This window comes from Anastrepha obliqua, chromosome 6 (genome assembly GCF_027943255.1).
Source record: "Anastrepha obliqua isolate idAnaObli1 chromosome 6, idAnaObli1_1.0, whole genome shotgun sequence".
NCBI classification, from domain to species: Eukaryota; Metazoa; Arthropoda; class Insecta; order Diptera; family Tephritidae; genus Anastrepha; species Anastrepha obliqua.
This window is the reverse complement of record NC_072897.1, coordinates 20,086,020-20,101,834: the sequence shown is the minus strand read 5'-3', so window position 1 is coordinate 20,101,834 and position 15,815 is coordinate 20,086,020. Positions and strand designations below refer to the sequence as shown.

General features: G+C 37.4%; 1 protein-coding gene across 1 annotated transcript in view; it reads right to left on the bottom strand.

Moving 5' to 3' along the window:
- Nucleotides 1-15,815, bottom strand: part of LOC129250204 (calcium-dependent secretion activator-like) — a 136,508-nt gene that overhangs the window by 28,110 nt on the left and 92,583 nt on the right. Inside the window, exons 4-5 of the mRNA XM_054889840.1 lie at nt 15,035-15,174; nt 14,798-14,976 (exon numbers count right to left, since the gene is read on the bottom strand). Coding sequence (XP_054745815.1) covers nt 14,798-14,976; nt 15,035-15,174 — 319 coding nt within the window. The remainder of the gene's footprint in view (nt 1-14,797; nt 14,977-15,034; nt 15,175-15,815) is intronic.

Below are 15,815 nucleotides of genomic sequence, written 5' to 3'. Positions count from 1 at the left end.
TTTATGCTGCCGCCCCCCATAATGGTAAAGAATGAAAAATAAAAAGACCCGTATTTTTTTTTTTTTTTAATCAGACCATATTTAATGGTGCCGCCGGGGCTTTGAAATATCCCATGTATTTTGCATGGGAAAAAAATACTTTTTCGTAGATTTCATGTAAAAACCTGGAAAATGAATATATTTTAACCGGATACTCAGTTTCTCTTCATAATTGGTCAGGGAATAACAACCAATTATGAAATAATTAATTTTTTTGTATTAACTATTTTTTATAGAACCCCAAAAAGCCCCCATAAAACGAAAATCTAAGAAAAAATCGAAAAACAATATTTTATATTACTTTTATGATATTTTTTTTACGAAACTTTGTACACATGGTTTTGGAGGTGATAGAAGTAACATAGGGTACCATCAGCGAGGTGGATAGGGTTTGAGATATAGGTCAAAACGTGGACCCAGGTAACCTTCGGATGTGTATGTACAATATGGATATCAAATGGAAGCTGTTGGTGAATGCTTTAGTTCAGAGTATTCCTCATGCCGCTCCGTGACTAGGGTCTTGAGATAAAGACCAAAACGTGCCAACTGCCTCAGACTCGTTTGAGGGGATTTGCTGATCTTTTTTAAAATTTTTGAGTGATCTCGTCTAGAGAGCTTTGGTGGTCTGCCTCCTGAGTGCTTTAATTCAAGCCTGTTTTCTTTTTCTGCGTGTTCAATAATATTATAAATAGTTCTCAGCTTAATTGAAAACATTTCCGCCAACTCTTTAGCCGACTTCCCCTTATAATAGTTAAAATAAACTAACTGAATCACATTTTCATTAATTCGGTTTCCCCGCATTGCTTAACTGATTAAAATGTTCACTTTTTAAAATCATAAGTCATACTTAATGTTTGCTAACAGTGAACGACTACCACACGCGTTTATTTGCGTTCAAAATAAAAGTACCGTTAGCTAGCTTCAGTTTAATTTCAAGTTGTGTTTGCATTTTGCAAAGAATTAATTGACAACGCAATATTTGCCGAATTGTAATGCTGCTTGTTTATTTTACTGTCATATTATTAATTTCTTTATTCTTTATTCAAGCGCTTTGGCATAAACAATATTTTTTGTTTTTCTATTTGTTTTTGAGTAAATATAAAATATAAATTGAAAATCAACAGCTTTCATTTGATACCCATATTGTACATACACAACCAAAGGTTGCCCGGGTCCACGTTTTGACCTATATCTCGAGACCCCAGTCACGGAGCGGCATGAAAAATACTCTGTACTAAAGCATTCACCAACAGCTTCAATTTGATATCCATATTGTACAAACACATTCTAGGGTCCACGTTTTGACCTATATCTCGAGACCCCAGTCACGGAGCGGCATGAAAAATACTCTGTACTAAAGCATTCACCAACAGCTTCAATGTGATATCCATATTGTACAAACACATTCTAGGGTCCACGTTTTGGTCTTTATCTCAAGACCCTAGTCACGGAGCGGCATGAGGAATACTCTGAACTAAAGCATTCACCAACAGCTTCCATTTGATATCCATATTGTACATACACATCCGAAGGTTACCTGGGTCCACGTTTTGACCTATATCTCAAACCCTATCCACCTCGCTGATGGTACCCTATGTTACTTCTATCACCTCCAAAAACATGTGTACAAAGTTTCGTAAAAAAAATATCATAAAAGTAATATAAAATATTGTTTTTCGATTTTTTCTTAGATTTTCGTTTTATGGGGGCTTTTTGGGGTTCTATAAAAAATAGTTAATACAAAAAAATTAATTATTTCATAATTGGTTGTTATTCCCTGACCAATTATGAAGAGAAACTGAGTTATCCGGTTAAAATATATTCATTTTCCAGGTTTTTACATGAAATCTACGAAAAAGTATTTTTTTCCCATGCAAAATACATGGGATATTTCAAAGCCCCGGCGGCACCATTAAATATGGTCTGATTAAAAAAAAAAAAAATACGGGTCTTTTTATTTTTCATTCTTTACTATTTTGGGGGGCGGCAGCATACAAATTTTTTTTGGACCACCCTAGTAAAGATACGTATTAATGCATACTTAGTGATACAATTTAGACATGCGCTTAATGTCATTATATCGGTGGAGTCCGGCGGAAGGACGATATGGATTGCCACACGATGCGCAGCAGCCACCTCCATCACCACCCATAAGAGGTGCATTTGAAGAAGCACCGAGATGTGATATCCCATTCATACTGGAAGCAGATGCTAATACGCATCATCATGTCTGGGGCAGTTCAGACACAAACGCACGTGGTAAATACATTTTTGAATTCATTATGTGTAACAATCTTTATATTAGTAATATAGGTGGTACCTCTTCTTTTGTAACAACTACAAAAAGGTAAGTTCTAGACATCACGTGAGTCAATGAGTAAAAACAGAGCTCCATGTGCTAGTTCACATAGTTGAGAAATCACTTCACTATAAAGAATATACCCTCGCTGTTTTTCTAGACATCGAAGGTGCCTTCAATAATATACATATATCCGGAAGCAATTATCACTTCGCTAAGGGAAGTGGGAGTAAACAGTACACTAATCTCGTTTATAGAGCAAAGGCTAACTGGGCGAATGATAAGCGCAAATTTGTGTGGCACATCCATTAAGAAATCTCCGATCAGGAGTACACCTCAGGGTGGGGTAATGTCTCAACTTCTGTGGAACCTAACTCTCAATAATCTTCTTCAAGAACTTAAAAAAATGGGAGGTAAGGCATATGATATAATGCCGATGATATTGTAATAGCAATCTCGGGGAAACACCTTCCAACATTATGTGACCTTCAACAAAGATCTGTCAACAGACTGCAACTTTGATTTAAAAGCCGAGGACAAGAATTAAATCCGGAAAAAAACGGATCTGATACTGTTAAGCAGGAAACATAAAACACCTGCTCTCAAATGAATATTCCTAAGAGGCAAACCACTTAGAGTAACATAAAGAGCAAAATATCTAGGACTTGTACTGGATAGGAAGCCAAATGACAGTCATCTTTGTGTCCTCGGTGATTTTAATTTATGTCGCTTGAGTTGGTCCCCACTTAGAAACTCGGCCGCTTTTATGGCTTCCAACGTAAATTCTTCAGCCGAAATGCATGTCATTGACAGTTTTTTAAGCATTGATTTATGATCAATTAATGGTTTTTATAATAGCCTTAATAGAATCCTAGATCTAGTGCTTATTTCAAATAACATCAACTACACTTTGTTGGAAGGCATTGCTTTCATATCATTAACCGATAAACATCATGTTACTCTTTCTTTTGAGTTGGAACTTTATGAATTTTCTGAGGTATCCGATGAGCCTAACATCAAATTAAACTAAAACTCATGTGACTTCTCAATTTTTAACGAAATTTTATTAAGTATGGATTGGTATAATGCCTTCAATGGCAATGATGTAACCTCTTGTTTTCATTTTTTTTAAACTAAGGTTCTGAGCTGTGTTTGAAGCACATTCGTATTTATCATAAGAAAGTACATACGACACCTTTGCAAACCAAACGGCTTAGGCATCTAAAGAATCTAAAAACAAATTTTGCAAACTGTATAAAAGGTTTGGTGACCCAATGCAATACTCAAAATTTCAGTGCCATTTAAAGGAATTAAACTGTTTGAACAAGTTCTGATATAGAAATTACATCATGAATTTCGAAAACAATATTATTTCGGATTCGAAGGCCTTTTGGCAATTCATCAAATCAAAAAAGTCTTGCTCAACGGTGCCAAACAATGTTTTTTGTAATAGCAAATATGCGAATACTGTCATGGAATCTACCAATTTATTTACTGACTTTTTTTGCTCTAATTTTGAACCCGACTTAGACTTCGATTCTAGTTTGGCCTCTAATACTTTTTCACCTCTTAATTTTGGGACATTGTGCCTATTATGAAGCTCAAGCCCACATCGAAAACTGACTCGGATGGCCTCTCTACCATCTTGCTGAAGAACTGCTTGTGTCTAGCTGAGCCTCTTACAATTATATTTAATAAATCGTTGTCCTCCGTTATCTTTGTTGACGACTGGAAATTTACTTCCGTTACGCCTATATTTATTTTTTATTTTATTTTATTTTATAAAGGTTTACATAACAATAAAATTATTATACAAACTGAACGCCTATATTTAAGATTTCGATTTTGAAGCTTTCGTCTGTTTCAAAACCTTTTGAGATAACTGTGAATGATAAGTTATATTTTGCTGTCAAAGGCCTAATATCTACTAACCAGCATAGTTTCGTCGCAAAACACTCCACTGTCACTAATTTATCTATTTTTGATGATTACTGGATTTCAGCCTTCCAGAATAGATCACAAATTGATACAATTTATACAGAATTCTCTAAAGCGTTTGACAAAGTATCGCACCGAATACTCTTGTCGAAGCTTGCATCATTGGGTATACACTCCACGTTTTTGTCGTGGATCACATCATATTTGTCCAACAGGCACTGCGTTGTAGCCGTTGATAATACGATATCCCGTGCATTTATTGCGTCCTTCTGCGTCCTCAGGGAAGTATTCTAGGACCCCTTCTCTTTATTCTCTTTATTAACGATATTGGTTCATGCTTTTCTTTTGCTGAACACTTGTTGCATGCTGATGATCTTAAAATATTTGCAGCGATTAACAGTGCTAGTGACTCTGAACTGTCAGTACGCAACCTTTAAAATTGGCTTCTCGAGAACCAACTACGGGATGAATGCTCCGATTCCTAGGGCATGTGCAGATTTAAATATGTTTTTCAATTATTCTGGTGCTGATTTTACATGACCGTATGGCATCTTAGTCAACCATCTTAAATCGTTTTTTTCTTAGTAACTACTAAACTATTGTACATTAGCTTAACTTAGCATGTAAGAATGTTTCCATTCAAAGACAAAATAAATAAATAAATAAATGGGGGGCTCACAGCCGCAGACCGAGCACGCAAAGCCCGACCGCTTTGTACTACTGCGGAAGGCTAAATGGGGATTGGAACCCAGGCTCTACACAGCAGTGGGTAGGCCAATTCTCTACTATGGTATTGTAATATGGTGCAATGGCCTTGTTAAGGGTGTGAACATCAAGAAACTTGTGAAGGTTCAAACACTAGCATCTGTTCTTATAACCGGTGCGATGTCAACCACACCTTCGAAAGCATTATATGCGACATTAAACTTCCCTCCGGTAGATCTGTAGGCAATATATAACGCATGCAGTACGGCAATAAGGCTGACACTCTAAGAAAGTGATCAAACATGGATTATGGTCACGGTAAATTCTGGATGGCACTTTGGGGCTGCCCGGATTGGCGGACAATGCACTACCGCCTACACTTGCCATTACAGCGTTTACGACGCTCCTACCCTCAAGGGAAGAGTGGGGACGGAACGATGTAAGGCAGAGCGAGTCCATCCATGTATACAAAGATGGCTCAAAGCTCGAGGGCAGGCTGAACGGAGGTGTATACTTCGAGTATCTGGGGATCTCTTTCAATTTTCGGCTTCCCGACCACCGTAGCCGCGATAATGAAAGCCGCGACACTGATACATTGTGATGCGATACCCGGAAATGATATCCACAGTTTCACTGATGGCCAAGTGCCGATAAAATCCCTCACAAAACCGTCGGCAAGGTAGCCATGAAATGCCGCACATCTCTTAACGAGATGGCTGAGTCATTTAACCAAAAGATAAAGATCTTGGCCATCGCGACATTGAGGGTACTGTAGAGCCGATGAACTAGCGAGACTCGGCACCAAATTGACCGATGAGTACATTGACGATGACATGGGGATACCCTTCCAAACATGCAAGCTACTTATCCTTCTGAAATCGTAAGAGCAGCGAACGAAAGATGGAGTAATGAAACCATTTGCAGAATCGCCCGACAGCTGTGACCGAATCTCAATGCTAAACGCACAGAATCTCTGCTAAGTCAAGATAAGCATAGTCTTAGCACACTGATTTCAGTCATAACGGTGCACTGCCTAATTGGTAGACACGCCCAAAGGATGGGTGTGCAAACACATGACATGTAGAAGTTGTCTAGATGAGGAGGACGAGAAGGCAATCTCGCACCTACTGTGCCACAGTACTGCTCTATCTAGACGTAGGTTTATTATTTTAAATAAACAATTTTTTAATGAGTTGGTAGATCTCAGTTCTGCAGAAATATTCTCAAATTTCTGAAAAGTACACACAGGTTTTAGGAGAGATAAGGACAAGCTCCCCACGCGGCATCACAATGGGCTATTCGTTTTCATTGTAGTGTGAACGGACGTGTTTTTGAAATCTTTCTGCGAAATAATATCTAAAACTAATAACTAGTACGCACACTTGATCTGAAATAGTGACTCTAAACATCAGAAGTGCCAACTGACACGTTAAGCTTTGCTTTACGATTGTGTAGTTTAAATATATAAAAATCAAAACAAAAATAAACACAAACATAAAGAAGCATTATTGCTTGAACTCAGTATATGAGTGTCCTTCACTCACCCCCGTGCGACCGTAGAAGCTCGCACAGTGAATCCGTAATAATATCAACCAACCCCTTGCGGTCCGATCAAGCGGCATTATGTCCTCGTGCGCGAATTAAATAAGCAAAAGAAATAAACTAAAATAAGTTCAACAACAACAACAACAGCTTAATCAGTATCCAACCCAGTTTGCATAATGTCAACGACACTAAACACGCGCACTAATGCAATTGGCAGCAACGCGCAAAAAGAAATGCAAACTACACCCAAACGCACTCGCAGGTAACCTGAAAAAACCCCTAAAAACTCAAATAAAAGAGCAAAACAACATCCCATCAAACAGCAACAACTGGTTGAGCCGACCGCCAACTGAGAATAGATTCGACATACTTGCTTAAGAGAGCGATTTGGAAGAATCCACCAACAAAAAGCAATAAAGACCGCTACCATCGAAGGTGGTCCACCAAAAGAAAATACCAAACCTACCACCAATATCGCATGAAGCGCATCGAGAGCTACGGAAAGTTTATGGAGATGCTGCTTTAAGGGAAACAATACGCCGAGATTTGTTCTGTCGCTTCAAAAGCGGTGATTTTAATGTTGACGACTGTCCGCGTAAAGGAAGGCCAAAAACCTTCGAAGACGCTGAATTGGAGGCATTGCTCAATAAAGATCCGTGTCAAACGCAAGAAGAGCTTCCTTCAGTATTAGAAGTTACCCGCCAATCCATTTCCAAGCGATTGTATTCTTTGGGATTGATTCAGAAACAGGGGATTTGGGTTCCTTATGAGTTAAAACCAAGGGCTGTTGAACGTCGTTTTTTCGCCTGTGAACAACTGCTCCAGCGGCAAAAAGGAAGGGTTTTCTTCATCGCATTGTGACGCGTGAGAAAGATGGATTCATTACAGCAATCCAAATAAAAGAAAGTTATGGGGACTGCCCAAACATTTTTCTACATGACAACCCTCGGCCTCACGTTGCCAAACCCGTTAAAACCGACCTGTAAACGACGGTACGCGACGGTATACGAGATCTACTAGAAAGATGCGAAAAAGTAGTAGCCAGCGATGGACAATACTTTCAATGATTCACTTGTAACCATCTTTTCAGAATAAAGGTGTATTTTCATCGAAAAACAGCGAGAACTTAGTTGCGCACCTAATACTATATATAACTTGACGAGCTTACTTCACTGTAACATAAAATTTGCCAATTGCCAGAAATATGAGCATACAAAAAATTATTGCTCGGGAAGTCCAGTCTGCATTAAATGTGCAGGCCCGCACAAAACTGCAAGTTATACTCTTACTATAATGCGGCCGCCGTAGCCGAATGGGTTGGTGCGTGATTGCCATTCGGGATTCGCAGAGAGAACGTTGGTTCGAATCTCAGTGAAACACCAAAATTAAGAAAAACATTTTTCTAATAGCGGTCGCCCCTCGGCAGGCAATGGCAAACCTCCGAGTGTATTTCTGCCCTGAAAAAGCTCCTCATAAAAAATATTTGCCGTTCGGAGTCGGCTTGAAACTGTAGGTCCCTCCATTTGTGGAACAACATCTAGACGCACACCACAAATAGGAGGAGGAGCTCGGCCAAACACCCAAAAAGGGTGTACGCGCCAATTATATATATATATATAATATGCCCTATGTAAGGAGAAGCACACCGCAAACTACAAAGGCTGCGTGGCCTACAAATCCCTAGGAGTGCAACGCTTCCCATCTCTGCGGAAAAAGGAAATACCTGCTCCACAGACAAGCCCAAACTATCAAACAACAGAAGCGAACCCACGAGAAAAATCTCAGGGACTTATGTACAAGTAGTAACACAGACAGCATATAACAAAGTAACAAATAAAATAAATACTATGCTCCAAAACGATGATCTACAAGAATTGAAAACAATGATAAATGAATCAAATGTTGAACATGATGAACATCATAACACTTCTCGCCACCAAATTGGATGATCAAAGAAAATAACTTGACAATAGCCTTATGGAATGCAAACGGACTCAGCCAACATATACTGAAAACTCCAAACTTCATCAGACAAAACAGCATTGACATACTAATGGTATCGGAAACACATTTTAGTGATAAATCCTTTGTAAGAATTCCAGGATCTAAAATCTTTGTACCAATCATCCCGGCAAGAAATCACACGGAAGCAGATTGGAGGAACTCAAAATGCACCATCTACAAGCAAAGACAATTCAAATTAATGAGACTGATGGCTTATTGACGATTTCAGCTGCATACTGTCCACCAAAATTTAATAACAAAATAAAGCATTATCTCGACTACCTAAAGACTCTTGGAAACAAATTCATAACCAGAGGTGATTCCAACGCAAAGAACATGACATGGGGCTCAAGACTGACCAATATTAAAAGAAAAGGTCTACTTGACGCCATCAGAGAATTAAACTGCGAATTTATAAGCAGAGGGGAACCCACTTACTGGCCAACTTGTGTGATCAAGGTACCCGACTTGCTGGACTTCTTCATAACAAAATCTATAAATTTAGAAATGCTGACAATTAAATCCTGCCTTGAAGTTTCGTCTGACCATTCACCAATAATCCTGACAGTTCAAAAACGCCTACAACTAACACTTGGTCGGATACCTTATGACCATCGAACAGACTGGGAGGCTTTTATAGAAATAATGGAACAAAGCCTGGACAGGAAAATCCCATTAAAAACTACCCTCGATATTGAAACTGCAATAGCTTTTTTAATGACACGACTATTATGTCACTAAGTCGATCCAAACCAAATCTTCAACCTCAAACTACAAAATATAACATTCCTGACGCAATAAAAAACAAACTAAAACAAAAGAGAAAACTAAGAAAAAAATGGCAGACTACAAGATTTACGGCTGACAAAAAACAACTTAACAAATTAACTAAAGAAATTAAAGAACTATACTATTGAAACATGAAAAAGACAAAAAACTAAACAATTACCTTAAAAATATTGACGCAACAAAATCTACAAACAAAAATATGATCGGAGCTAATATACAATACACCTCCTGCCAATAAGAACCATAAATGGACAATGGGCCTGAACATTATCAGAAAAAACAACTATTTTAGCTCAACATTTTAAAAATATATTTCAAAATGAAAATAATACCGACTTCGATTTGACCCATACAACGAGCAATGAAGACGAGCAAATCATCAAGAAAACCTCACTAAGAGAGATAAATCAATTAATTTCGACTTTATAAAACAGCAAATCACATGGATATGACTTCATCTCGGGGAAAATTGTAAAGCATATGCCCGACAGTGCAATAATTTATCTAAGGAATGTTTCAACGCTGCTATAAAACTCAAATACTTCCCAAAGTCATTCAAAATTGCCGAAGTCATTGCGATCCTAAAGCCCAATTAAGACGCCACGTTTGCATCGTCGTACCGACCAATAAGTCTGCTACCGACAATATCAAAAATATTTGAGAAACTACTCTTTGATTGCATAGAGCCCATTATAACAGAAATAAATTTAATTCCCCAACATCAGTTCGGATTTAGGCGAAAACAATCGACAATCCAACAAGTTCACAGAGTCACTCACAAAATTAATAAAGACTTAAACAATAAGCAAGTATGCGTGGCAGTATGTCTCGACGTAGCTAAAGCCTATGACAAAGTATGGCACCCTGGATTACTGCACAAACTCCAATCTTGGTTGCCATATGACTACTTTCTAATGTTAAAAATTACATACAAGATAGAAAAATTTATATTAAATATAACGACGCATGTTCATACATTGAATTTATGAACAGAGGAATTCCCCAAGGCAGTGTATTAGAACCCACTCTGTATCTTATCTACACCGCATATTTACCGGAGCCGTCTTGAGGAAATAGCATGATTGCGATGTTTGTAGATGACACTGTACTGAAAACAGCCCAGACAAATTTACAAAACGACCTAAACAAAATAATGGACTGGTTAAAAAAATGGAATATAGAAACTAATAGCGACAAAACCATTCAAGTCAATTACACGAACAGAAAGGTAACACACAAAGAGTGGATATTCTGACGCGCAAACTGATACGAAAGCCTTACAATTGACTCAAAATTAAACTGGAAGAAACATATAATAAAAACAGAAATGAAATTAAGAATCGTTTTCGACAACTGTACTGTCTGCTAGGACCTAAGTCAAAGCTCTCATTGCAAAAAAATACTTTAATTTATAAATCGACAATTGCATCAATTTGGAAGTAGGGTATAGAAGTTTGGGGCACAACTCCAATTTGACAATACTGCAACGTGCCCAGTCGATGATACTTAGGACAATAACAAATGCACCATTCTATATACCAAATGCTGACATTCACCGCGACTTAAACATCGACACTTTTGACGAGGTCATACAAGCTGCGAACAGAAGGCACATAAGCAGATTTCTGACGCACACAAATCCGACGATGAGGAAGCTTCCTGCTGAAGAAAATTCAAAAAGAAGAGGCTTAAACGAAAAAAATCAACTGATCTTTTGTAGTATAATAAGAAGAATTATATTAATGTACTTATCTAAATTATCATAGTAAGTATTTTAAAAATGGATTACAGTATCACTTATATATATTTTATTTATTTAATATTTTTTGGAAGCAATAAAAAAAACATGAGCGTGAGCTTCAACCTAACCTAGGCAGGAATTCGATCATTCGGGTATTTATTCCTTAATTATTATATGTATGTAAATATGATAGGCGATGCCTCGTGAGGTAGGTCATGCTTGCTTCAGTACATGCATGTGTGTGCAGCACTATATTTGTTAAAGATGCGATTGAACTTATTTGTCCCATATATGCTAATACGTGTCCTTCAATTTTTCTTTTATTTATTTTAAATTTCAATGTTTTATGTTATCTAGAAAGTGCATACATATATTATTCCCTATAATAAAATGTAAATTGAACAAAATTATTATACGTTTGTCAAAGGAACAAATAAATGTACATATATTCAAATGGCGAAACCAAAAACTGAGCAGAGCTAATGTAATTATACAGAAATCACTGTAATCAGCTCTGTTAAGAACTTCCCCGCTGTCGAGTTGGGTGAGGTGAAAAAGTCTTCCCGGCTACACTTAATTTTTGACAAAACACACTATTCGTAGCTCGGGAGACTTCTTCATTACCGTTCTCTGCGGGGTAAGAGTAAGCAAAAGCAATAGAAACCAACAAACAAAACAAATTATTCATACACACGCACACACTATCTTGCCACGGCGTCATCTGTATAAAAACTGCATTTGGAGACTTAATATTCAGTTGTGCTTTCACAACTTAACATGCGGCACCAAGCCATTCACTTAATATTTACAAACATGTAGTTTCTCATCCCTTTGTTTGATTTGTTTATTTATTTTATATTACTATGGTGCATGACGTGGGCCTTGTCAAAAGCTCGAAAAATAAAAGTAAATAGGTATTATATTCGTCTTGGTAGTGATCAACATTGAGACACTCGATTTAAATCGTTGTACCTTCAAGCACAGCATTGTATGATACTGATGTATACGTCAGAGTTTTGTACATTGCGCCTAAAAAACGCACTTTTATTCTCTAATCCTCGTTTGCGCATAAATGTGGATTTTGGGATTTCCATCATGGATAAGCTTCGGCTTTGAGGGCTGTGACATTGGATATTTTAGTAATAGTGAAGTCAAGTTACTCTAAGCTGTAAAATCCAATGCCCACATTGGTGTTTGAAACTGGAGGTGATCTTTGCTGGGGTGAAATGAGTGCCATTAAATGAAACGTTTGAACGAATGATCTTCAATCGGTGTACTTATATTGGTTTCCTTCCGTGGTGATTTTAAATGCTCCCTTGGACTATACAACCCCGGCCTTGGCTACGTTTACTCCGTTTTCAATCTCGTCAAATGTTTGTGCGAACGTCAACGAAAGTGCCGGGTGGTCCACATAGTGCTTGTTTTAAATTATTTGTTAATGTCAACTCTTTCCCACTAGAAACCTTGACAGAAAGTCAGTATCATACTGAATGTTTTGCTTTACGATTGAACAACCTTGGGAAATATTGCAAACTTATCTCCAAAATCAAACAGTGCGCTTATTAAAAAGAAGTCAAAGTGCTCAGTCTTACTTCTTTGTATATTTAACTGAAAAATATTTCGCTGACCTTCAATTGCCTCCGGCGAGCGTGGATCGCCTGCAACACCGAAACAATTTTGAACCACTTTGTAACTTTCGTCGAAATCTTTGTAAATCTTGAAGAGAGAGCCGATTTATACGACTTGACCCACTCATAGTTGCCAGATAAGAAAGGTAAGACACGATCAAATGAGATTAAATAATAAACTTGATTAGATTAGATAAGAGGAAATAAAGTAAGATTAGATATAACAATATAATGCATGTTAGGAGGCCAAAGTAGCCGAGTGAGTTGGTGTGAGACTAGTACCCGGGTTCGAAGTCTCAAGCATGAAATACCAAATGATAAAAAAAGTTTTTTCTGATAACGTCGCTCATCGGCCGGTAATGACAAACACCCGCGTGTATTTCTGCCAAAACAAAGTTCCTTACAAAACACCACCTGCGCCTCGGACGCAGCATACAACTGGTTAGTATCTCGTGAATAACTTTAGTAATGTTGGCTTCCAATGCCTCAATCCTAGCTGGTTTATCCACATTTAGACTGTGCGTACCTCCACAAATAAAGGTCCAACGGTGTGATATCACAAAAAGTCGTTTATCATGGCGGGATAGCGCTTCGGATTGCTCTTCCGCCCAAATAGGACAATTTTGCTTATTGATGTATCCATTCAGCCAAAAATCGGTCTCATCGTTGTACACCATAAGTTGGCCTAAGCGCGCGATGAACATTTTTTACAGAGCGTCGATTTTCGTAACGCAATTGTACGATTTATAAACGTTATTGAAACGTATGTCTTTCTATGATGGAATGTCAATGAATACTGAAAAAATTATATATTTACCTTTACAGTACTCACGCATGAACTGTCAAAAAAACCCTATCGCAAAAGTACTTCCAATCTGATCACCCTTTAATAGTTAATACATTTTCTTTTACAGTTCAGCAGAGGAAAAATACTTAAAAAGCGCCTTATAATAAGAGGTATAGTTTGCAAATTACTATATATACTATGTATATGCGTGGTCGTATTTTTTCTTGAAATTTAAATAAAAAATAACGAAAGCAATTAAAAAGAACAATTTTATTTTATCTTAAGTGGCCTTAAACTATTATTGGATATGATTAAGATATGACTGCACACCTCTTTTTCATTTAGCCTTTTCGCGATGTCCGAAAACGGAATTAAAGCTGGCCGCAAATGCGCAACAAATCGAATCAATCTGTTGAAATTTTAACGGTTTGGCATGTGTGTGACACAGTTTGTTGTTTAAAATGCTTATTGAATGTTTTAAAATTGAAATCTTTACAATCAGTTGAGTGTGTGTAGGGAAGTGTGAAGGTTTCTGTCACTTCTTTTGTGATCTATGTTTGGCTACAACAAATAAAGCATTTATTGAAGATTATTTGACTTGTGCAAAAGTTATCCCTCATTAGAGAAAAGCTACACTGATGCTTATACCTATATTTATAATTATACATATATATTTTTTCGCGTTCCATCTTTACTCGGCGATGAGCAACTTGAAATGAAAATCGTCGACCGATCCACACGTATGGTATGTAGCAAAATGGCTTTCAACGGTTTACTTTGATTTATTGTCTATGTGCGGCCAGCTTAAGAGTTATTTCTGGGCTTCAGTTATAAAATGAAACATAAATTTTATGTAATATTGTTTTTTTGTTAAAATTTTACTATTGTTTATACCTTGATATACATTATGCAGGCATACATAATTGGTATTTGTAATACATATGTTTGTATATATGTACTTATACATGTACAAGTAAGTAAACATATAATATACAATGCGCAGACACATGTTTTTTCTTCCTTGTTCACTCCTCTCGGGAGCAGAGGGCCTCGACAAGACTCAGTCTTGCGTTGGTTTCATTAATCTGTCAGACACATGCTTACGTTGAATATAACTTATGGTGTTTAATTTTCTATATGCTTCCTTGCTTCCAAATCATTTTTAGTACTTTAGTTACTTTCATATTATTAAAAAAAAAGTTGTATGCCCCGATCTCTTACACGCCATCTAATGCCAACACGATTTTGATAATGGAAAGCCAATTTTTGATAACTTTAAAACCAACTTCCACCTCCGAGCTTCGAACTAAGCCCACCAATACCTTTGCCCAGCAAATTGCCAACACGACCAGCCACAACGTTTGTTACGGCCGCTGCTTGTGCAGCGGCAATTTTTGGTTTTGGTAAACCTCGTGAAATGCCGCCAGTACTGCTACTGCCGGCTACCTCGTCTCCGGTAACATCTTCGACCCCACCCTCACCCTGTATGGTATCCATGTTGCTATAAAAAAGAAAACAATGTATATATAAGGATGGAGTACTTGATTAATTTTACTTACTCCTCACACTCAGCGACATCGGGCATGCTGAGTGCGCACGTTGCCTCCTCAGTGGCCACACGCTGAGCAACAGTTTGGTATGCTTTGGAATTGAGTTTATCCTCCAATACACCTTGCAGCTCAAAATCTGAATATATTTTCTATGGATTGTATTGAAAAAAAAAAACAATAATAATAAATAATGATACTAAATACGTGTACTTAAATATTTAGACAGCTAGATAGATAGATTAAAAAAAAAAAAAACAACACAATCTGCCAGAAACTATTCATCTATAATAAATTGTCTGTACTTTAAAGCACAAGTAAGTAAACTGATTAATTTTTTAATGTTGGACATCGTTCAAGAAAATGTTGGATTTTTTCTTTCTCATTTAAGTTACATAAAGAGCAGCCTTTATTATAAGGGCATTAAGCATAATGGAATTAAATCTGTCTTTAAAAATCCATCAAATTTCAAATTTGTCTATGTCATCTTTAAAATAACTTTGACTAACATTATCGTCCAGTTCTTCATATACTCTGTTCGTACTGTTTATTGCTACATTTCACATTTTCTGCCTGTTAGTATTGTTATAAAAGATGGAGGTTACTGATCGCCATTCACTGGGGAGTGGCCAGAACGATTCTTTTGCATATGGTTCAAGCAGCGCACCACTTCCAGGATTAGCCCAAGTATGCACTGGGTACTCTCCGAACACCCGTTTGGGAGTGAGCTAACGTGAGAAGCCGAAGCATTCTAGGATAGCTGGTTGGGCGCTGGGTTTAGGACCCGCCACTT